Source organism: Bacillus rossius, chromosome 13, assembly GCF_032445375.1.
Source record: "Bacillus rossius redtenbacheri isolate Brsri chromosome 13, Brsri_v3, whole genome shotgun sequence".
Taxonomy (NCBI): Eukaryota; Metazoa; Arthropoda; class Insecta; order Phasmatodea; family Bacillidae; genus Bacillus; species Bacillus rossius.
Window position 1 is genome coordinate 45133101 of NC_086340.1, and position 24777 is coordinate 45157877.

The window sequence follows — 24777 nt, forward strand, 5'->3', positions numbered from 1 at the left end:
CAGGTTGTGTTGAGTGTATGCAGACTATCTGCAGTGAGGTTTTGTTGAGTGTTTCTTGCAGACTATCTGCAGGGAGGTTGTGTTGAGTGTTTCTTGCAGACTATCTGCAGGGAGGTTGTGTTGAGTGTTTCTTGCAGACTATCTGCAGGGAGGTTGTGTTGAGTGTTTCTTGCAGACTATCTGCAGGGAGGTTGTGTTGAGTGTTTCTTGCAGACTATCTGCAGGGAGGTTGTGTTGAGTGTTTCTTGCAGACTATCTGCAGTCAGGTTGTGTTGAGTGTTTCTTGCAGGCTATCTGCACTGAGGTTGTTTGAGTGTTTCTTTCAGACTATCTGCACTGAGGTTGTTTGAGTGTTTCTTTCAGACTATCTGCCGTCTGGTTGTGTTGAGTGTTTCTGGCAGGCTATCTGCACTGAGGTTGTTTGAGTGTTTCTTTCAGACTATCTGCCGTCTGGTTGTGTTGAGTGTTTCTGGCAGTATATCTGCAGTGAGGTTGTGTTGAGTGTTTCTTGCAGGCTATCTGCAGTCAGGTTGTGTTGAGTGTATGCAGACTATCTGCAGTGAGGTTTTGTTGAGTGTTTCTTGCAGACTATATGCAGTGAGGTTGTGTTGAGTGTTTCTTGCAGGCTATCTGCAGTCAGGTTGTGTTGAGTGTATGCAGACTATCTGCAGTGAGGTTTTGTTGAGTGTTTCTTGCAGACTATCTGCAGGGAGGTTGTGTTGAGTGTTTCTTGCAGACTATCTGCAGGGAGGTTGTGTTGAGTGTTTCTTGCAGACTATCTGCAGGGAGGTTGTGTTGAGTGTTTCTTGCAGACTATCTGCAGGGAGGTTGTGTTGAGTGTTTCTTGCAGACTATCTGCAGGGAGTTTGTGTTGAGTGTTTCTTGCAGACTATCTGCAGGGAGGTTGTGTTGAGTGTTTCTTGCAGACTATCTGCAGGGAGGTTGTGTTGAGTGTTTCTTGCAGACTATCTGCAGGGAGGTTGTGTTTAGTGTTTCTTGCAGACTATCTGCAGGGAGTTTGTGTTGAATGTTTCTTGCAGGCTATCTGCAGGGAGGTTGTGTTGAGTGTTTCTTGCAGACTATCTGCAGGGAGGTTGTGTTGAGTGTTTCTTGCAGACTATCTGCAGTGAGGTTGTGTTGAGTGTATGCAGACTATCTGCAGTGAGGTTGTGTTGAGTGTTTCTTGCAGGCTATCTGCACTGAGGTTGTTTGAGTGTTTCTTTCAGACTATCTGCCGTCTGGTTGTGTTGAGTGTTTCTGGCAGTATATCTGCAGTGAGATTGTGTTGACTGTTTCTTGCAGACTATCTGCAGGGAGGTTGTGTTGAGTGTTTCTTGCAGACTATCTGCAGGGAGTTTGTGTTGAGTGTTTCTTGCAGACTATCTGCAGTCAGGTTGTGTTGAGTGTTGATTGCAGGCTATCTGCACTGAGGCTGTTTGAGTGTTTCTTTCAGACTATCTGCCGTCTGGTTGTGTTGAGTGTTTCTGGCAGTATATCTGCAGTGAGGTTGTGTTGAGTGTTTCTTGCAGACTATCTGCAGGGAGGTTGTGTTGAGTGTTTCTTGCAGACTATCTGCAGTCAGGTTGTGTTGAGTGTTTCTTGCAGGCTATCTGCACTGAGGTTGTTTGAGTGTTTCTTTCAGACTATCTGCACTGAGGTTGTTTGAGTGTTTCTTTCAGACTATCTGCGTCTGGTTGTGTTGAGTGTTTCTGGCAGGCTATCTGCACTGAGGTTGTTTGAGTGTTTCTTTCAGACTATCTGCCGTCTGGTTGTGTTGAGTGTTTCTGGCAGTATATCTGCAGTGAGGTTGTGTTGAGTGTTTCTTGCAGGCTATCTGCAGTCAGGTTGTGTTGAGTGTATGCAGACTATCTGCAGTGAGGTTTTGTTGAGTGTTTCTTGCAGACTATATGCAGTGAGGTTGTGTTGAGTGTTTCTTGCAGACTATCTGCAGTCAGGTTGTGTTGAGTGTATGCAGACTATCTGCAGTGAGGTTTTGTTGAGTGTTTCTTGCAGACTATCTGCAGGGAGGTTGTGTTGAGTGTTTCTTGCAGACTATCTGCAGGGAGGTTGTGTTGAGTGTTTCTTGCAGACTATCTGCAGGGAGGTTGTGTTGAGTGTTTCTTGCAGACTATCTGCAGGGAGGTTGTGTTGAGTGTTTCTTGCAGACTATCTGCAGGGAGTTTGTGTTGAGTGTTTCTTGCAGACTATCTGCAGGGAGGTTGTGTTGAGTGTTTCTTGCAGACTATCTGCAGGGAGGTTGTGTTGAGTGTTTCTTGCAGACTATCTGCAGGGAGGTTGTGTTTAGTGTTTCTTGCAGACTATCTGCAGGGAGTTTGTGTTGAGTGTTTCTTGCAGGCTATCTGCAGGGAGGTTGTGTTGAGTGTTTCTTGCAGACTATCTGCAGGGAGGTTGTGTTGAGTGTTTCTTGCAGACTATCTGCAGTGAGGTTGTGTTGAGTGTATGCAGACTATCTGCAGTGAGGTTGTGTTGAGTGTTTCTTGCAGGCTATCTGCACTGAGGTTGTTTGAGTGTTTCTTTCAGACTATCTGCCGTCTGGTTGTGTTGAGTGTTTCTGGCAGTATATCTGCAGTGAGATTGTGTTGACTGTTTCTTGCAGACTATCTGCAGGGAGGTTGTGTTGAGTGTTTCTTGCAGACTATCTGCAGGGAGTTTGTGTTGAGTGTTTCTTGCAGACTATCTGCAGTCAGGTTGTGTTGAGTGTTTATTGCAGGCTATCTGCACTGAGGTTGTTTGAGTGTTTCTTTCAGACTATCTGCCGTCTGGTTGTGTTGAGTGTTTCTGGCAGTATATCTGCAGTGAGGTTGTGTTGAGTGTTTCTTGCAGGCTATCTGCAGTCAGGTTGTGTTGAGTGTATGCAGACTATCTGCAGTGAGGTTTTGTTGAGTGTTTCTTGCAGACTATATGCAGTGAGGTTGTGTTGAGTGTTTCTTGCAGGCTATCTGCAGTCAGGTTGTGTTGAGTGTATGCAGACTATCTGCAGTGAGGTTTTGTTGAGTGTTTCTTGCAGACTATCTGCAGGGAGGTTGTGTTGAGTGTTTCTTGCAGACTATCTGCAGGGAGGTTGTGTTGAGTGTTTCTTGCAGACTATCTGCAGGGAGGTTGTGTTGAGTGTTTCTTGCAGACTATCTGCAGGGAGGTTGTGTTGAGTGTTTCTTGCAGACTATCTGCAGGGAGGTTGTGTTGAGTGTTTCTTGCAGACTATCTGCAGGGAGTTTGTGTTGAGTGTTTCTTGCAGGCTATCTGCAGGGAGGTTGTGTTGAGTGTTTCTTGCAGACTATCTGCAGTGAGGTTGTGTTGAGTGTTTCTAGCAGACTATATGCAGTGAGGTTGTGTTGAGTGTTTCTTGCAGGCTATCTGCACTGAGGTTGTTTGAGTGTTTCTTTCAGACTATCTGCCGTCTGGTTGTGTTGAGTGTTTCTGGCAGTATATCTGCAGTGAGGTTGTGTTGAGTGTTTCTTGCAGGCTATCTGCAGTCAGGTTGTATTGAGTGTTTCTTGCAGGCTATCTGCACTGAGGTTGTTTGAGTGTTTCTTTCAGACTATCTGCCGTCTGGTTGTGTTGAGTGTTTCTGGCAGGCTATCTGCACTGAGGTTGTTTGAGTGTTTCTTTCAGACTATCTGCAGTGAGGTTGTGTTGAGTGTTTCTTGCAGGCTATCTGCAGTCAGGTTGTGTTGAGTGTATGCAGACTATCTGCAGTGAGGTTTTGTTGAGTGTTTCTTGCAGACTATATGCAGTGAGGTTGTGTTGAGTGTTTCTTGCAGGCTATCTGCAGTCAGGTTGTGTTGAGTGTATGCAGACTATCTGCAGTGAGGTTTTGTTGAGTGTTTCTTGCAGACTATCTGCAGGGAGGTTGTGTTGAGTGTTTCTTGCAGACTATCTGCAGGGAGGTTGTGTTGAGTGTTTCTTGCAGACTATCTGCAGGGAGGTTGTGTTGAGTGTTTCTTGCAGACTATCTGCAGGGAGGTTGTGTTGAGTGTTTCTTGCAGACTATCTGCAGGGAGGTTGTGTTGAGTGTTTCTTGCAGACTATCTGCAGTCAGGTTGTGTTGAGTGTTTCTTGCAGGCTATCTGCACTGAGGTTGTTTGAGTGTTTCTTTCAGACTATCTGCCGTCTGGTTGTGTTGAGTGTTTCTGGCAGTATATCTGCAGTGAGGTTGTGTTGAGTGTTTCTTGCAGGCTATCTGCAGTCAGGTTGTGTTGAGTGTTTCTTGCAGGCTATCTGCACTGAGGTTGTTTGAGTGTTTCTTTCAGACTATCTGCACTGAGGTTGTTTGAGTGTTTCTTTCAGACTATCTGCCGTCTGGTTGTGTTGAGTGTTTCTGGCAGGCTATCTGCACTGAGGTTGTTTGAGTGTTTCTTGCAGACTATCTGCCGTCTGGTTGTGTTGAGTGTTTCTGGCAGTATATCTGCAGTGAGGTTGTGTTGAGTGTTTCTTGCAGGCTATCTGCAGTCAGGTTGTGTTGAGTGTATGCAGACTATCTGCAGTGAGGTTTTGTTGAGTGTTTCTTGCAGACTATATGCAGTGAGGTTGTGTTGAGTGTTTCTTGCAGGCTATCTGCAGTCAGGTTGTGTTGAGTGTATGCAGACTATCTGCAGTGAGGTTTTGTTGAGTGTTTCTTGCAGACTATCTGCAGGGAGGTTGTGTTGAGTGTTTCTTGCAGACTATCTGCAGGGAGGTTGTGTTGAGTGTTTCTTGCAGACTATCTGCAGGGAGGTTGTGTTGAGTGTTTCTTGCAGACTATCTGCAGGGAGGTTGTGTTGAGTGTTTCTTGCAGACTATCTGCAGGGAGTTTGTGTTGAGTGTTTCTTGCAGACTATCTGCAGGGAGGTTGTGTTGAGTGTTTCTTGCAGACTATCTGCAGGGAGGTTGTGTTGAGTGTTTCTTGCAGACTATCTGCAGGGAGGTTGTGTTGAGTGTTTCTTGCAGACTATCTGCAGGGAGTTTGTGTTGAGTGTTTCTTGCAGGCTATCTGCAGGGAGGTTGTGTTGAGTGTTTCTTGCAGACTATCTGCAGGGAGGTTGTGTTGAGTGTTTCTTGCAGACTATCTGCAGTGAGGTTGTGTTGAGTGTATGCAGACTATCTGCAGTGAGGTTGTGTTGAGTGTTTCTTGCAGGCTATCTGCACTGAGGTTGTTTGAGTGTTTCTTTCAGACTATCTGCTGTCTGGTTGTGTTGAGTGTTTCTGGCAGTATATCTGCAGTGAGATTGTGTTGACTGTTTCTTGCAGACTATCTGCAGGGAGGTTGTGTTGAGTGTTTCTTGCAGACTATCTGCAGGGAGTTTGTGTTGAGTGTTTCTTGCAGACTATCTGCAGTCAGGTTGTGTTGAGTGTTTATTGCAGGCTATCTGCAGTGAGGTTGTTTGAGTGTTTCTTTCAGACTATCTGCCGTCTGGTTGTGTTGAGTGTTTCTGGCAGTATATCTGCAGTGAGGTTGTGTTGAGTGTTTCTTGCAGACTATCTGCAGTCAGGTTGTGTTGAGTGTATGCAGGCTATCTGCAGGGAGGTTGTGTTGAGTGTTTCTTGCAGACTATCTGCAGGGAGGTTGTGTTGAGTGTTTCTTGCAGACTATCTGCAGTGAGGTTGTGTTGAGTGTATGCAGACTATCTGCAGTGAGGTTGTGTTGAGTGTTTCTTGCAGGCTATCTGCACTGAGGTTGTTTGAGTGTTTCTTTCAGACTATCTGCCGTCTGGTTGTGTTGAGTGTTTCTGGCAGTATATCTGCAGTGAGATTGTGTTGACTGTTTCTTGCAGACTATCTGCAGGGAGGTTGTGTTGAGTGTTTCTTGCAGACTATCTGCAGGGAGGTTGTGTTGAGTGTTTCTTGCAGACTATCTGCAGGGAGGTTGTGTTGAGTGTTTCTTGCAGACTATCTGCAGTCAGGTTGTGTTGAGTGTTTCTTGCAGGCTATCTGCACTGAGGTTGTTTGAGTGTTTCTTTCAGACTATCTGCCGTCTGGTTGTGTTGAGTGTTTCTGGCAGTATATCTGCAGTGAGATTGTGTTGACTGTTTCTTGCAGACTATCTGCAGGGAGGTTGTGTTGAGTGTTTCTTGCACACTATCTGCAGGGAGTTTGTGTTGAGTGTTTCTTGCAGACTATCTGCCGTCTGGTTGTGTTGAGTGTTTCTGGCAGTATATCTGCAGTGAGATTGTGTTGACTGTTTCTTGCAGACTATCAGCAGGGAGGTTGTGTTGAGTGTTTCTTGCAGACTAGCTGCAGGGAGTTTGTGTTGAGTGCTTCTTGCAGACTATCTGCAGTCAGGTTGTGTTGAGTGTTTCTTGCAGACTATCTGCAGGGAGGTTGTGTTGAGTGTTTCTTGCAGACTATCTGCAGTCAGGTTGTGTTGAGTGTATGCAGACTATCTGCAGTGAGGTTTTGTTGAGTGTTTCTTGCAGACTATCTGCAGTGGCGTTGTGTTGAGTGTATCTTGTAGACTATCTGCACTGAGGTTGTTTGAGTGTTTCTTGCAGACTATCTGCAGTGAGGTTGTGTCTGTTGCAGCAAGACTGTCCAAACGGGAGGTTGACGCCCGCCAAATTCGTCGACATGTACAAGACGTTCTTCCCGAACGGAAACGCGGAAGAGTTTTGCGACCACGTGTTCCGCACATTCGACATGGACAAGAATGGTTACATCGATTTCAAGGTAAGGACCAGCACGTGGCTTCGACCACGACCTTGGGATGGCTTAATGTGTTGCCTGAAATGATGATTACGTAATTTCAGCCTTAACGGGATTTAAAAGGCATGCTTTAATTTTTATAATGAATAATCATAGCGTGGCGCTATCTTTCAAGTATTTTGGAATCCAGTTTATATATATATATTAAAACAAAATTAACTTGAAACATTTTCAAAAACATATTATAACACTACTGTATATGTGTATAATAGTTTTTGCTTAAACGACATAAATCAATCTTTAAATTCTTCCTACAAACAAATCTCGTTCTTATTGAGCTGAATCAACATTTAAGAACTAACAGTAAAAATTTCACCACGAAATACTTTTATTTTTCAATTTTTTGTGTGTCTACGGTGTGACGATATTTGCGCTATCTCTACATTTCAATGTTAACTAAGAATTGTCGCAATTTTAATGCGTATTTTTTAAGTTTTCGTATTTTATTTTTATGATTATAAATTAAAACTAAGTATTAAAGGATACCTAGTTGTACTATTGTAAATTTTATTTTTTAATACCAATTCGTACATCTTAACAAAATTTTGCATGAAGAAAGTTTTAAAAAAATGTAACCAAGAAATTGTTTAAAGTAATTATTTACTAGTGTCTTTAGTACCTTAAACTGTACTTTGCCCTACGTCAAAGCCATTTTTCATGATATCGGTACCTCAGGGTATGAGGCACTATGTCATAAAAACCATATCATTCAAGAGAACTGTTTAAAAAAATTCAAACAGTTCTTCACTTATATACTCCACTATTTTCTACCCAAAATATGGAAAATTTTGACATATCATAGATTTTTGTGTTGTATACCAATAGAAAGAATGTCAAACGATGTTTAAATCTGTGATTAAAAGCGCGTTTTGCTCAAAAATTTACACAGTGACTTATGCCTCTAAGATACAGATAAATCATATTAATTCATTCCTCTCAATGATGCAATTCATTAAACCTTGTGGATTTACCAAAGATTTGATTCAATTGAAAGTAAACGTTTTATGTAGGGGCTTCACAAACACTCTTAAAGTACTTGAAATATTTTATAAACTAATGATTTATTTTATTTAAAAAATACTTTTATTTGTGATTATCTTTAATTTTCAGAGGAAAACTTATTGACCATAAAAATGTATTTATTTTTTGTATGTAGTTCATAGTTTAAGGTCGCAAATTCCTTTTATGTGACAACATATATTATTTAAAATAATTTACAGTAACTAAATAGATTGTGTTTGGGATACACACAATCACCGCGAAAGCTCTAAAGCAGTTATAAATAATTACTGGAAAAAAAAATCTCATAGAATCAAGCTGTTATACCGTACCAGTAATGTCCCATGATTTTAATGGGTTGAATTATATATAAAAAAAAATAGTGGTTCTCAGCTACGTTTTATTTATTTAAATGTTTCTGGTCATTTGTGTGTCGGTTGTTATGTCGTAGTAGTACTGGAGGCTAATTTCAACAGGGGTGTATGCCAGTACTATAGGGATCGAATGTGTCTTTGGGCTGAATAGCCTACCTTAAATGTATCAAGACTTTAACGGGAACGCCTTTGAAAAATTAATTTTAAACCAATGTCTCTCTGACAGTTATGGAGTATACTCGCATATCAGTGAATCTTAAAACTTTTTTTTAAGGTTTACTGTGCCTTGTATGTTTTTTTTAATGGAGCTGTTTGCGAGGGTAAAAATAAGTTAGTGTATAAACAAACTACTTCGTCTCGAGGATAGACCACGCTTGAAACACACCGCAGTCTAGGTGTTAAGAATGGATGGCATAAACGTTGCCTTTTCACCAGAAATTTTAAACAAAAGGGGCTGAACATAGTTCACAAAATTCTCGGAACGTTACTTCAATGGATACATAGTCATATTGGTTTAATCTGTGGTTCTACCATCGCTCATCTCAGCTGCTGTTTGGTTTCAAAGAAATGGAAAATGTTAGTAAAATAACACTAATATTTTACGTTAGCGGTTTTTTTTCTTACCAGTTGAATAAATGTGGTGTTAATAATCTGTAAAAATTTCGTAATTATACACAAACCATGTGGCAGAAGTCTCTCCAACAATGTCAGTGTAATTTTACACATTCATATGTTCGTGTATTTTTACTTTTGTACTCAAGTAAAAAAACACTATCAAAACTGTTAAAATTTAGTTGCTGTTGTGTGGTAAATGTGTTATAGCTGTAGATGTATTTTTACTTCGTAATAACCAAGCATGTGCATATTTACCACAACTGCCAGTTAATTTTACTGCATTGTGGCGTACATTTATAATAACGATGAACATGTTAATTTGTACTACTTCCAAAATATTTTTTTTGTAGCTTATAGTTGTTAATGAACAATGTGTACCTCAAAGTCACTTTTAATTTAATCACTGTTATTGTTAAAATAAGTACTTCTAAGCTGAGAAACTTTGCGGACCACAGATCTCATGACATAATTGTTAATCTAGCGTCTTAGGGGGACCGCCTCGTCAGGAGTGTATGTGTGTCAGTGAGGCGGGATGATAAGCGCGATGCTTGCTTCTAGCGCGGTGTCGCCTCTAAGCACAAGGCTGTGAACTGACGCGCAGTCTTCTCGTCGTCACAGGAAAACAAATTGCATGGTGAAGAAATGAAGATAAAGGTGTAATGCAAGTCCCTTAAGTGCTTTCAATAATCTGTACCGGTTGTTTTACGCCAAAAAATTACTCTGAAAACACGCGTTTTAGTCATTTCAACTCTTCTAAAAATACAGTTTAAAAGCTTAATCCGAAATCAAAAGTACTTTTCGGCCCTCAGCGAACTCTTAAATGCTTTTCGAAAGTAGACCTCCACTCGGATATGTTGAGTAGTTTGCAAATCGCGTTGTTTTTCCTGAAGCTTTGCGCACCGCGTGTGTGCCCGGGTGGGCAGGGGTCTGAACCTCTCGTCCATTATTCACACTGATGTGGCGCTGCTTCCCTGGAGGTTTGAATGTGTGTCCAGCTGTCAGATGAGCAGTTGAAGTGAAAAGAGTGCATGAGAAGGAAAACGGCATATAACAAATTAAATTTAGTGAAAGTATGCAGACGCTCATTTGCAACCTGCATTTAATTGGATCGAAGGGTTCATCTAGTAATAACAGGATGTCTGATAGAAATGAACATGAAAGAAAATAAGTCTGATTTGTAGCGCGTATTTACTTATTCACTGGTAGATTTTAAATCCAGTGTTAAGTTAACAAAAACAACAGATAACAAAGTTAAGTAGGTTTAATAAAAGGAATCTGCTAAATGCAAAAGAAAACTGGCCAGTAACAAAATGTAAATAATAAATTTGTCTTTGGAAGTTGTTTCTATGCGCTCGTGCTGTTATTTACGGCGATGGAATTTAGTGCCTTATGTTATTTTTTTGACGTGACGTCTAATAAATCGATGAACATCGGCTGCACGCACGAAAAAATGTCCCGTTACGCTCATTGTACGCTTGCGCCGCATCTATCTCTCTTCCACTCGATTGGAACAACCATCGATTTGACTTTTTCGAGGCACATTAAACTTGAAACACTCCCATTCGTTTCCTACTTTTCCTATCATCGTCCTATCCTTAACAGAATAACACATATTGGAAGAAGTTAAATAGCAAACATGTATAAAAGTTATAGTCAAAATAATCTCTTCGTTAAAGTAATAAACATATTTGAATTAATGAGTGCAAATAAATGTAATATTATCAATTAAACTGTAGATTTCATTTCACTCCTTTGTATCCATACAAAATAGTGATAATTCAATAAAAATGATTAAATTTTATTCAAAAAAGTATGCAATCATTTCATCAATGTTTTGTTATGACGTTGTCACGTTAAACTATCGTCCGTAAACCGACTTTACAGACAACCAATTTTTTATGTGTAGCATCTTAGCTCTCGGTATTCGGCTTTTGGTAGGAGTAATTTCGTGAATGGAACGGAAATCTCATGCATAGAAAATGTGTAACCATGGTGATAATTGGGATTTTACTGAGGGGGCTACAGTTTTCGAGCGTTACGAAAATTCCGATCGTATGAGGGGAATATTTAAGAACGTGGTGAGGGAACCACAACAACGCACACACTAGCGGTCGAATGTGAAAATAGCAAATGGGAGAGGATTAGGTACGTAGCGCAGCATGCTTTATGCTAGTTGTGACGGCCGGTATGAGGAGAAGGCAGGGGAGAGGTGGAAATGGCGCAGCGGTGATGTTGCGGAATTCTCGTAAAGGCTAACGATTGACGCTACCTTTTTTTTTAAGTATCTGAAATTCATTTGTGTGTGACATAAGATTTATTGATTTGTGCAATTTACTTTATAAGAATCATTCATTTTTATGTGATTGAAATTGTAAAAAGGGCTTAATAGGTTATCTTTATAAGTGTAGTTTATTTTTGGTATGCGAACACTGTAATTTAAAATGTCAAAAGGACTTACAGGCTTGAGATAGACTTAAGTGTAATTTATATTCGATTAGAACGTTTTTTTTTGTTCTTTCATCTTATACCGCTGGAGATGTGATTTACTATCATGACTAAAAATAATTTTAAAAAAAAGGCAGAAACAGATAAGAGGTATTATCAAAGGCAGCGTGGAAATAAACCATCAAAAGAGGCGCCAAAAATGTGCCAGTGAACGGATGTCAGAATACTCGAAAAGTATAGAATTTTATTTTGAATTGTTATCGATAGTAAGTAGCAGTATTTATGATTGCGTAACACAAATTTCTTGTAACAGTATTTTATAAATTGGGTGCAGTTGTGAATTTTAAAGGTTGTGAAAACATTTTCTAAAACTTAAAAACTAAGACACTTTTTTGAAATTTTGATTTTTTGAGTCAGAACCGCAATCCTTGTGTCTATTAGCGGTTCTCGGCTAGACGTTGAGTTTTGGGACATGCTGTACAAAGCGACTTGTGACTAGCGTGGTGGGAAATCGTCGCGCGGAATGATTGTTGGTGCTGACGATATTTTGTTTCCAGTTTATTCTAAACGTGTTCAGCTAGGCCGTGATGTACTTCCTAAAGGCTTTGACAGGCTGTGGTTGGGTTCGTGGGTGGATGTGGTCGCCGACTCGCCGCTGTTCGTGTGGCGAACAGCGGCCTGGCGAACAGCGGCCTGGCGAACAGCGGCCTGGCGGGATAGCGGCCTGGCGGGATAGCTGCTGCCTGTTCTCCCCGCGAGGTCACAAGAAGTGGACCAGCGACCGGGTGTTGCAGTGTTGCAGCCCGGAGCCCTCCACCTCTTGCTCTCTCCGTCTCTCTCTGTCCCTGTTTCTCTCTATGCCTGTGTGTGTCTGTGTGTGTGTGTTTCTCTTTGTCCCTGTCACTCCCTGACTCTCTCTCTCTGTCTGTTTGTCTCTCGCAGCGCATGTCGCCCCCTGCTCACTGGAGCAGCACTCCTCGTGCTGGTGGGTCGGCACACACGTGGTGCACGTGTTCATCATGGAGGCTCTCCCGTTGTATCCCGTCGCTGCTTCGCCTTGCTTCCCCACCTCCCTCTACATTAACACACGTCGCTCTGCTTGCACCAGACTCTGTAGTCTCTGTAGTCGAGCCTTTCGTGCTATGTTAGGTTAATAGCCTCTTATTTGGGAAGCCTTCTTTTCACAGACGAGAGAGCCAAACGCCCGATCGTGCATCTTCGGTTTTTTTTTGTTCATTGTAAAATGTTAGGTTAGCTACATTATAAATACTTTAAAACATTGTGGTCGGTTGATTTGGTTAGGATAGCTACATTAAAGATACTGTGAAATCATGTAAACGGTTTCCTAGCCCTGGATAGCTACATATTAAAAAGTTATTTGCTCAGCAACCATAAAATGATTTTACAGTATTTTTAATGTAGCTATACTTACCTAATATAACCAACCATCCACAATGTTTTAAAGTATTTATAATGTAGCTAACCTATCCTAATCGACCGCAAAATTTAATGCCACACCGGTTTACACAATGAGATAGAACGGGAAAAAAAAAAAACCGAGCATGAACTTCGGGGAACTTCGGGTGTGTATCTCTCTTCTGATGTGAAATGAAGGCTTCTCATCTTACTTAGTTAAAGTAACTTTTCATTTCCACAGTATAGGGGTAGAAGCAAATATAGAAGTAAAACTGTAGAATCTGGATACGTGACATGGCAAAGCCAGCTCAGCGTTTATTGCAGTTTAATTGTTATGTCGCAGACCCGGTCTCCTCAGTATATCTCACGATCTTCAATTAGCTGTCAATTGATCAGAAAGCGCGCCAACGTATATTCGGATATCGACTGTTCTTACCGCTTCGGAACTGGAACATGTCCCTGAATGTGACTTAATAACAGTTTGCTCAAACTTCTCGCCATACTAGTGCGCGTGGTTGTGAATGGAAATGAAACTGTGCATGTCCATCGTAATTGTGGTTGATTACTTACACCGCGTAACGTGTATGAAGATCGAACGAAGACCATTGGCATATTTGTGACAAACCGACTGTCCAGTTTGTTCATAACGATGACCTTGGCTCGACTTACGGTTATCAGATATTTCTGGAATTTTTACGACCTGTATTCAAGTTTTTTTTATTAATTGGGGTGAACATTAGATAATAATTTACAAATTTCAGTTATATCATAGCATTAATGAATAGTGCTGCGTTTTGCAATGTTACAACTACTTACCACATAAAGTACCCGAAGTTTCACTTATTTAAATTCTAGTTATTTTAGTTTATGGTTTTTTAAGGTTTTTATTCCATTGAAACGACTTTCAATATTAATTCAGGTTTTTTTTTTTGTAAAACAAAACCTATTCATATTTCAGACTACTTGGGAATTCTAATAAAGATTGTCAATAACAGTACGTATGAGTTTGTCAGCCGTTATTATAAATCATCAGAGGCAGCATTAGCTGCTAACTTGTGGTAACCGGATCAGCCATTTTAACAATCGATAGATCGTTCCAGCTCACCAATAGAAACGCAAGTGACATTCACTAGACACTGCTGCCGCCTTGTGTCGCAGATTGGAAGTGTGTGAACCTCGGTCGACTCGAGCGAAGCGTGTGTTGCATCATCGTTTACAGGAAGGGAAGCCATCTTTTCACAGACGAGAGAGCCAAACGCCCGATCGTGCATCTTAGGTTTTTGTTTTTTGTTCATTGAAAATAAATATGGCGGTGTTGATAAAAGGATACTAATGGTCAGTTAGGTCAGGTAAGCTACATTATAAATACTTTAAAACATTGTGGACGGTTGATTTGGTTAGGATAGCTACATTAAAGATACGGAAAAAAAAAGCATGAACGTCGGGTTTTGGCTCTCTCGTCTGTGAACAGAAGGCTTCCCTTACAGGAACGATCTCTATATCGTTGTTGGGCTGAGATGATGGGGTCGTGGTGATCCTTGTCAGTAGTGGCTTCAGGCCCTCCAAGTCAGGTGACACGCCGGACCCGGACTTGGACAAGGTGAATGAGCAGGCGGAGGTAGGAGGTTGCGTGACAGCAGTCCACGATGACCGGGGCGGTGTTGTTGGTTGGCAGTCCCTGGGGGGAGGGGCGGGGATGACAGTACCACGGCGACACGCAGTCTCCGTCCACTCGATACCGAGACCTTGTCACGCCACACAACCGGGCAGCCGGGCTGCCTTGAGGCATAGGTCCGTGCACACCACCTGTGCACATGACACCACCTGTGCACACGACCCGTGCACACCACCTGTACACTCGACCTGTGAACACTACACCACCTGTACACTCGACCTGTGAACACTACACCACCTGTACACTCGACCTGTGAACACTACACCACCTGTACACTCGACCTGTGAACACTACACCACCTGTACACTCGACCTGTGAACACTACACCACCTGTACACTCGACCTGTGAACACTACACCACCTGTACACTCGACCTGTGAACACTACACCACCTGTACACTCGACCTGTGAACACTACACCACCTGTACACTCGACCTGTGAACACTACACCACCTGTACACTCGACCTGTGAACACTACACCACCTGTACACTCGACCTGTGAACACTACACCACCTGTACACTCGACCTGTGAACACTACACCACCTGTACACTCGACCTGTGAACACTACACCACCTGTACACTCGACCTGTGAACACTACACCACCTGTACACTCGACCTGTGAACACTACACCACCTGTACACTCGACCTGTGAACACTACACCACCTGTACACTCGACCTGTGAACACTACACCACCTGTACACTCGACCTGTGAACACTACTTGTGCACACCACCTGCCCATACTACCTGTGCACACGACCTGCGCACACTACCTGCGCACACGACCTGCGCACACTACCTGCGCACACCACCTGTACACTCGACCTGTGAACACTACACCACCTGTACACTCGACCTGTGAACACTACTTGTGCACACCACTTGCCCATACTACCTGTGCACACGACCTGCGCACACTACCTGCGCACACCACCTGTACACTCGACCTGTGAACACTACACCACCTGTACACTCGACCTGTGAACACTACTTGTGCACACCACCTGCCCATACTACCTGTGCACACGACCTGCGCACACGACCTGCGCACACTACCTGCGCACACCACCTGTACACTCGACCTGTGAACACTACACCACCTGTACACTCGACCTGTGCGAAATCCGTTAAACTTTTTAATCGTATTGTTAATTCTAACCAGTGAAAATTCCCGACATATATCCGACATCTGTTGGTAGTGTTAGTAATTAACGGTAGTAATTACCGAATGTTTATCCTGTGACATCTGGCCAGTGTTTTGTGAATACAAATTTCATCAGATTAATTAATTTGGGTCGTGTAAAATTTTTAATTCACCATTGTAACCATGAAACATTAAAAAAAAATTTTTACATTAATTGCAATTGACGTTTTATGAATAATAGCATTAATTAATTTTTAAAACAGGTATTACATCCAAATATTGCAGTATCTCTATAATTTCTTGTCACAATATGATTGATAAATATAATCAGTTCTCTAGTCCCGCCAAATTATCTTAGTACTCAACTTTCGTTAGCTGTTGCGGCTTGCGACCGTAACAGAAATAAAATATATGAATCTCCATTCTTCGCGCACGACCTCTCTTCCATGCACACGGTCGTCCTTTGCGCTGTTGCGAATCAGTAGATTATAAAACATGGCGTCAATTATTGTGCGCACGATCTACTTTTACTGAAACTTTTTTTTTTATTATTGTGCGGCCAGCTTTAGTTTATCGTTACATCCGGACTTCGAGTTGACTCGATAGCGCTTCTAACAATAGAAAATATCGATAGGAAGAAAAAATCTATTATTCCAAGTAAGTGATCGTTACACACACTAAAACGTAACTAATATAGGCCTACCTTTAATCGATGTATTATAATTTTAGTATTCGTTAAAGGCGTAAGGCAAATAAGCTGTAATATGTTCCAAAATAATCCATAGAATTTTGGGTCGTTACCACAACGCCGAAATACCGTAACGCCGAATGTCAAAATTGACCACAACGCCGACTGTACCACAACGCCGACTGTACCACAACGCCAAAATACCATAACGCTGAATGTGAAAATTGACCACAACGCTGACAGCTAGAAAACTGCTGTGTACCACAACGCCGAAATAACAACTGAATTAATTTGTGTGTGTTTCTTAAATGTTGCTTAACGCCGAAATACCACAATCAAACCTAACCTTACCTAACCTAACCTAACCTAACCTAGCGTAATATAACGTAACTTAACCTAGCTTATCCTATCCTAACCTAGCCTAGCCTAACCTAGCCTAACCTAGCCTAGCCTAGCGTAACCTAACCTAGTCTAACCTAACCTAGTCTAACCTAACCTAGTCTAACCTAACCTATTCTAACCTAACCTATTATAACCTAACCTAACCTTTGTGGCAGTCCTGCAATGACATTTTTCGGCGTTAGTGTATTTCGGCGTTCTGGTACACAGCAGTTTTCTAGCTGTCGGCGTTGTGGTATTTCGGCGTTGTGGTCAATTTGGCATTTCGGCGTTGTGGTATTTTGGCGTTGTGGTATTTTGGCGTTGTAGTGCGTCCCCTAGAATGTCTAACTACATGTTAATAAAAATATTTGCCGAGTTTTATATATGTTTGAAAATATGATGAAAAAAAATTACAACCGTTTGTAATATACTTTTAACTTACACCAATTGTTACATATTTAATTATATCATTATATATATAGTTTCTAAGTGATTTTCGACTACAAAATTTGGGGCTTCATAAATTTATTAAACTCACCATTGCTTTGTGATGGTATTACTTCCCTAACATGTATTTAATTAAGAATTATTTGATTTTTACTTTCGTACATGTATTGTTTTTTCTACATTTCTAATGGTTTTTGAAGTGAAACTTCCATGGGCGCGATGAGAGTAAAACTTCAAGGTCGAATTTTAATGCAACGTTATCTTGAAAAATGGTTGTGAAACGTTTCTGACGCGAAAAGTACAGAGAAGAGGTACATGGTCAAATAGATGTAAAGTCAAGGTTTGGATTGCCTTACACGCGCTCTCTTTACTGTCAATGTAGTGTCACTCTGGTTTACTATCGGGCGGATGACGATATTGTCACGTGCACCTAGCCGGTGCCACCGCCATTTCTGTCACGATCCACCTTCAGAGGGGGGGGCGAGAATCGTAGCTCTTTACATAGAAACAACTCGCTTGGCATCAACTAGTCTTAACTTCATAAAATACTTTACTGTACCTAGGATCATAGGTTCGTCATCCCGTACAGGATGTCTGGTGAGAGCTGAACTAAGGAGATTTTGCAAAATAACATAATACTTAATTAAAATTATTTTATTCTTAAAGTCAAATACTCAACATCATTTTAAAGAACATTTAAATAGCGGGATTACAATTTAAAACAATAATCTCTTTACTTCCTTAACGATTGAACGACCTTACAAGAGAGAGAATGAGAGAACTTCACTAAACACTTCCCTTGTCCTTCCGAATACCTCAAATCATAATTAATACTTAAAATTAAAACAAAGATAAGTCCATACTCACATTTTCCGAAAAGCCTTTCTTGATCGATTACTTTAAAAAAATAACGTAGGGGCCTCTCCTGCCCTTGAAATCCCGAACGAACATTACATTTTAAAAACTATGACGCGTGACCCCTGACGAGGGCCATAGCCTCCGCCCGAAAGCTTGACGACTACATTATGACCTAACTTAAATTAAACGACTCGTGGCCTCTGGCGTCGACCATAGCTTCCGCCCGAAAGCTTGAATTCCTACATCACGAACGAACTAACAACTCGTGACCACAGGTGAGACGCATAGCCTCCGCCTGAGTGAGCCTGAATTCCTACATCACGAACGAACTAACAACTCGTGACCACAGGTGAGACGCATAGCCTCCGCCTGAGTGAGCCCCGAGTCACCACTCACTTGCGCTTAAATTCGCGCGCCCTTCCGCGCCTACCATAACAAAAGCTCGTTATTGAAGTCAAATTTACTAAACAACTAACTAGAACATCTGGGAAGACTCCCCCCCCTCTACCACAATGTGCAGGCCACACCGCGCGGCTTGTTACGACAGCGCGCCCCAGTAACTGCGGCCCGTGGCTGCGCCAGCGCGCGGCCAAACAAACAAACAAAATTCTGCAAGCCCGCAGCGCGCCGCGCCGGCCCCGTGCCCCAATTACATGGTCACGCCACTTGCGCTGACGAGTGAACAGAGCAGCCAGCCCAGAGTCCCGTCAGTAAAGTCCCTAAATTTGATTTCAACAACCCTGCAAAATTTCAACCCGCGACATAACCCTCCCCTCACAGAGCTCGAGCCCCATCGAGCTACCTCAAAATTACAAATTGTCTTTTTCCATTAAACCATAACTATAAATTCCTCATTTCACAAAAATAATAATTTTCTTAGTTCCTTGCTGTCTGAACATACATCTAGATTCTGCATAAGATTTATTTTAAAACAACAAGTATTCATAAAATTAAATGTAAAACTTTTATCTGGTTTGTTCTCACAGGAACCTTCAGAGGCTCGAGTTCTCAATTCTAAAAAAATTGTTCTGTTAGTGAAGCTCTCTTTACAAATTAAATTACTGTTCTTAGTTTCTCAGTATTCGTTAAACAATGTGCAAATTCTTGATAATTATTATTATTTTTTTTTTTCAGTTTCCGTTTATTACCATACTTCTTTCGTTCTTCAAAAAAAATTAAGTGTCCTTACAGTGTTTCAATTAATTAAACTCTTATCTCGTGAAGGTTGGTGCAACTCCTCGAAGTCAGTGTTGTCGAGAAGAGTAGCTCCCTGGGCTGGCCATCAGCAAACACCACTCAACTCCAACAGCTACTGGACTGGCTTCCAGGGCAGCTCACAACTTCTCCCCACATCTGCTTCGGAGTTGTGCCATCCTCATCACGAACAGATTACAATTCTGAAACATCATCAACAGGCATTACCATCACGCCTGACAAATACAAAACTAACTACTAAACTGCAATCGATGGGCAAGGATGCAAACACACAAAAAAATAAAATTAATTAATTCAACTGCTAACATAAAGTATCCCACCCTTAGCATAATCTAATCAGGCAAATAATTTGATAGGAAAAACTTAGGGAAGGGAAACATGACCTCCAATGATTTTCCCTAACTCTTGAGTCTTGATCTTCTCTATACAGCAAATAGTCCCCACGAAGTAACTGGGTTGAAGGTCAGTTCACATGACCCACCCATAACCTCTTCTACTCTTCTTTTCTTCTGGGGGCAACCACAATGCCCACCAATCTCTCTCCATGGTGCCGAACCAGCTATCCCATGAGAGTAAACAACGTAGTCAATAGAAGCGCAGAGGGGAAACACCAATCTCTGGCTTGTCGAGTCATAAAACTGCTTTATCTTCTTCTTCTTCTGAGTAAAAATATCTGACTAACCTTGCTTCTATTCTTCCAAACAGTAAAAGTTCATCAGGTATCTTCATGAAAGAAACATTCTAACTAATAATTCTTCATTTTTCTTCTTCTTTATTTCTGTTAGTTGTAATAGAAGGCCATGTTAGGGAGGTTATAGGGAAAAAGAGTGGCCAATTCCCACCCCATCACCCACCTAGATCATGACTAATTAACTTTTAAACTTTCTATTTCAAACAAATAAAAAAAAACATTTTTTTTTATTCAAACTTTTAAACTATAATTACTTTTACTTCATAACCTCAAAAGCTAATCAATAATTCTAAATGAAATTGTGATTTACTGCATCCTTGTTCCATCCGATCTGTTTGTTTATAACCTTTCTGGTAAAGTATAAAATTTTCAAACATTACTAATTCAAAAAAAAAATTAAATTCTGGTGTCCTTTGAGTTACAATTAAATTTACTATTTCTTAGCTTGAAATAATTTAAGTTTTCAAAACTATTTCATTGTCTAATTCACAACACCTAAAAATCAACTCAAAACAACAAATCATCAAAATCAATAAGATCATCTGACCTACCTATCAGTACGGTGAACTTGAACTGTTCGTACACATTTATAATAAGCTATTGTATTGAAATTCCAACCTAAATAAGGTTTAAAAAAAACTACTAATCCCTCTGTAAATTAAGAAAATTAACTTTAAAAATTAAACTTAAGGTATTAGTTCTTTTTGACAGCTACCACAACTCACTAGTTCCATCACATTACTATAACCTAAAAAGTTCTGTAAATAATGTTTATAACAAAAAAAAAACTCCAGTTACTGTCTTCCATAAAAAAAAATAAAACTTTACATGACCTTATTAATCTCCACTTGTAAGTCCATGGCTGCCAGCTTTCTCTTCTCTTGAATCTTCAGTCTTGGCTCTTGTTTCAGTGATCTTGTATCTTGTCTCTCGAACTCTTGTCATCTTGTAAACTGGACTGCTGCTCAGCTCATCTTAAGGAATCTGTAACAGTTTCAAAAATACATGTTAATTTAAATTACATAATTCCTGTTCTTTGGTCCTAAAAAAAAATTGTATTATTAGTACACATTACCCTGAAACAACATTATTATTCATTGTTTATTACTTAAAAAAAAATGCTTTACCATAAAATCCTTTTTTGTTCTTTTCATTAGGCCTATTTATTTTCCTTCTTCTTAATTAAATTCTGCTTCAAATGTTAATCCTAACTTAAGACCTACCATCTATTTATTATTCATTACCTACATTATTTATGTTACCCTAAAATTCCCATAAGTTTCTAATACTTCCTATCAAAGACATTCTCTCTAAAAAAAAATTTACTTGTGACTCTTAACTTAACAAACTTAAAAAAAACCTTTTTCACTAGACTTAACTTATTATTCATTCTTAGTTACTAAATTTCTATATGTAAACTTTAGTACTTACAAACAAAAACTGCCTATTTCTCTCTACCTCTTAATCTCTTTCAATTATTACAATAATAATGTTACCTTGCATCTTTAAACTTTCTTCTTTTCAATTAAATTAGACATCTCATAACAATAAAAATTCTGCCTATACTCTTCTTATGGGTGTACAAACCAACAACAAAATTTCAAATTCTCAAGTTTCCTTATATTTAAATTATGCAATGCACATAACCTCTGTGGTGCCTGTACCCTTTTAGGCCTGCCACCTTCTCCTCTCACATCATGACAACTCTTATTCCTCGGGGTCTGTATTCACTGTTACAAATCAAATATCTCAAAAAAATTAAAAACAAATTTATTATTTTAAGAAAACAAAAATTTACATTGAATTTACTATGGAGCCTGGAAATCTTAATGTCTCACAGCAGCTAACATGACTAAATCCCATGGAACCCCAGGTTTACATAACCTGTGCCCAAAAATTTAAGCATACCAGGCTTTCTCTGCACTGGTTTTACAGCATCACACACTATTTAGGGCCCCTGATCTGCCATCAGTCCCAAGGAGTTTTCCCACAACCCCTCTCTACACAAGCGCCTACCGCATTCCTCTCAATTGGCTATCGGTTTTACGGCATTCTTTTGGGATCCGACCATCAAGTTAGGGCTAATCGAACACTAAACCTCCATACTTCCAAACTAATGTAAATCAATTAAATTTTCTCTGTAAATTCTAAAAATCAAAAAAAATTATTCCAACATGCCAAAGAAACTTCCAAAAAAAATTCATAATCTTATCTTCAAACCATTAAAATAAAAATAAATAGATTACTCTGTTTTCTCCTTAATAACTGTAAACTGTCAACAAATATCATGTCGTAAATTTTAACTATGCTTACTGACTCTTAATCATAAAATCTCATTTGTCCTAATTAATAAACAACCGATTTCCTTAAAATCTCACTGTATCTCTCACACTCAAACTTCACTGGCTGAATATCTCAATAAATTCAAAAACAATTATCTAAACTCTTAAAGAAACTCCTCCCCAATTATTCAAATTACTTCACCTTATTTTATTTCATTACTTAAAACACCTTACTCAAAAAAATTAATTAATTATCTAGCTATCTTCCATTATTATTTATTTACCGAACAAAACTTTCTCCTAAATTAATTTAGTAAAATTCAATTTCACATTAGGCAAGTACACTAACTCTCTACAGCAATGTTTCTCATTTCCCTCCTTCCTAACTGAATCCAATCTTACTTAACCTCCAGGGAATTTACCTCACAAAATAACCAAAAATTTCACTGTAGTGCCTATCTGCTATAGGCCCACTACACAGCAAGGGACTCTAACCCCACCAACAAACTTCATTGAAATGGTACCCTATCCCATACAGGATAGCCACTTCGGTACTACCATGGGGAACTCCTGCCCCAAACTACTCACAACTCTCAGGATTCTCCTGACCCTTAATTCCGTAGTCAGCCCATCTCCTATGGTCTGCGCTACAATTCCCTTTCTTCCCAGGGACACAACGCCTCACCTTAGGGTCCCTCGCCCTAATGAAAACATTAATTTTGTCTCTCTGTTCCCTTGGAGTAAATTCCCTCTACACACAAAAACTATCCTTCCCACTTTTCTCAATGCTTATCGATTTTATAGTGTACCTCCTTAATAATGTTTACAAATCCCAAAAAAATATTTTTAAAACCGAGGTAGAATTTAACTAACAAAAACATAAACAACTTACAACGAAACACTTCTAGCCTATACATCATACACTTCTTAAAATAAATTACTTACATACTGAAAGTTCCTCTTCTCCTAAAACACACTTAAATTTAAATTTATTTAACCAATAGTCTATTTTCTTATCGCCAAGTTACCGTACAGCTGATCAAAACAAGGTCACGGCCTGTCCACGTCTCCGTATGAGCCCGTGACGTCACCGAATTCCATCAGGTGCGTCAACCCTCGCTTGCGGTTCCTCCGTTCTCCGCTAGGTCTCAGCACCTCCCCGTCACGTGTTCATTCTGCCACGTCCACTGACGTGTCGTTCTGAAACAACTCTCAACATTTTTCTAATTAAAACAAAACATCACTATAAATTCTATAACTCTCTTTTACATAAACTCTCGTTTTCTCTTTAATTCCTTTCTAACGTTTATCCTTCCCTCGACTGATTTAATTCGTACGTCTCGTCTCCTACGCGCACGACAACAAAACAAACTTCACTTGAAAATAATTCCTATTTACGACAAAAAATTTTTATTTTAAATTATAATTCTCTTAACCTACAATCTTAAATTAACTTTAATAAAACTAAACCACTTGCATTATCTTTATTAAGTATTTAAATTATAACGTATTCTCCTCACGTAAAAATCCCCGATAAACTCAACGACTTAAAACAACTTATCACTATAAACTTTATCCTTACAAGTATACTCAAATAATCATCTGTTACGTCAAAAAAAAAATCTCAAAGACTTCCTCCACTATAGACTAAAATTCCGTAATCCTCTCCTCAAGTAAACTCTTAATAACCTGCTATCAGAAGCTGAAACTAACTTAATAATAAACATAAAAATCTACCTCTCTCTCTCTCCAGAAATAGAACCTATCCGGCGAACTCTACCATTTCTGTCACGTGCACCTAGCCGGTGCCACCGCCATTTCTGTCACGATCCACCTTCAGAGGGGGGGGCGAGAATCGTAGCTCTTTACATAGAAACAACTCGCTTGGCATCAACTAGTCTTAACTTCATAAAATACTTTACTGTACCTAGGATCATAGGTTCGTCATCCCGTACAGGATGTCTGGTGAGAGCTGAACTAAGGAGATTTTGCAAAATAACATAATACTTAATTAAAATTATTTTATTCTTAAAGTCAAATACTCAACATCATTTTAAAGAACATTTAAATAGCGGGATTACAATTTAAAACAATAATCTCTTTACTTCCTTAACGATTGAACGACCTTACAAGAGAGAGAATGAGAGAACTTCACTAAACACTTCCCTTGTCCTTCCGAATACCTCAAATCATAATTAATACTTAAAATTAAAACAAAGATAAGTCCATACTCACATTTTCCGAAAAGCCTTTCTTGATCGATTACTTTAAAAAAATAACGTAGGGGCCTCTCCTGCCCTTGAAATCCCGAACGAACATTACATTTTAAAAACTATGACGCGTGACCCCTGACGAGGGCCATAGCCTCCGCCCGAAAGCTTGACGACTACATTATGACCTAACTTAAATTAAACGACTCGTGGCCTCTGGCGTCGACCATAGCTTCCGCCCGAAAGCTTGAATTCCTACATCACGAACGAACTAACAACTCGTGACCACAGGTGAGACGCATAGCCTCCGCCTGAGTGAGCCCCGAGTCACCACTCACTTGCGCTTAAATTCGCGCGCCCTTCCGCGCCTACCATAACAAAAGCTCGTTATTGAAGTCAAATTTACTAAACAACTAACTAGAACATCTGGGAAGACTCCCCCCCCCTCTACCACAATGTGCAGGCCACACCGCGCGGCTTGTTACGACAGCGCGCCCCAGTAACTGCGGCCCGTGGCTGCGCCAGCGCGCGGCCAAACAAACAAACAAAATTCTGCAAGCCCGCAGCGCGCCGCGCCGGCCCCGTGCCCCAATTACATGGTCACGCCACTTGCGCTGACGAGTGAACAGAG

At 40.3% G+C, this 24777-nt stretch overlaps 2 protein-coding genes across 9 annotated transcripts in view; both read left to right on the plus strand.

The window, feature by feature from the left end:
• LOC134538507 (neurocalcin homolog) overlaps window positions 1-24777 on the plus strand; it is a 586036-nt gene that overhangs the window by 437769 nt on the left and 123490 nt on the right. The window lies entirely within an intron of this gene.
• LOC134538505 (neuronal calcium sensor 2) overlaps window positions 1-24777 on the plus strand; it is a 560474-nt gene that overhangs the window by 437582 nt on the left and 98115 nt on the right. For all 8 annotated transcript variants that reach the window (XM_063379883.1, XM_063379884.1, XM_063379885.1 and 5 more), the window contains one exon: window positions 6520-6663. In XM_063379883.1, coding sequence (XP_063235953.1) covers window positions 6520-6663 — 144 coding nt within the window. The remainder of the gene's footprint in view (window positions 1-6519; window positions 6664-24777) is intronic.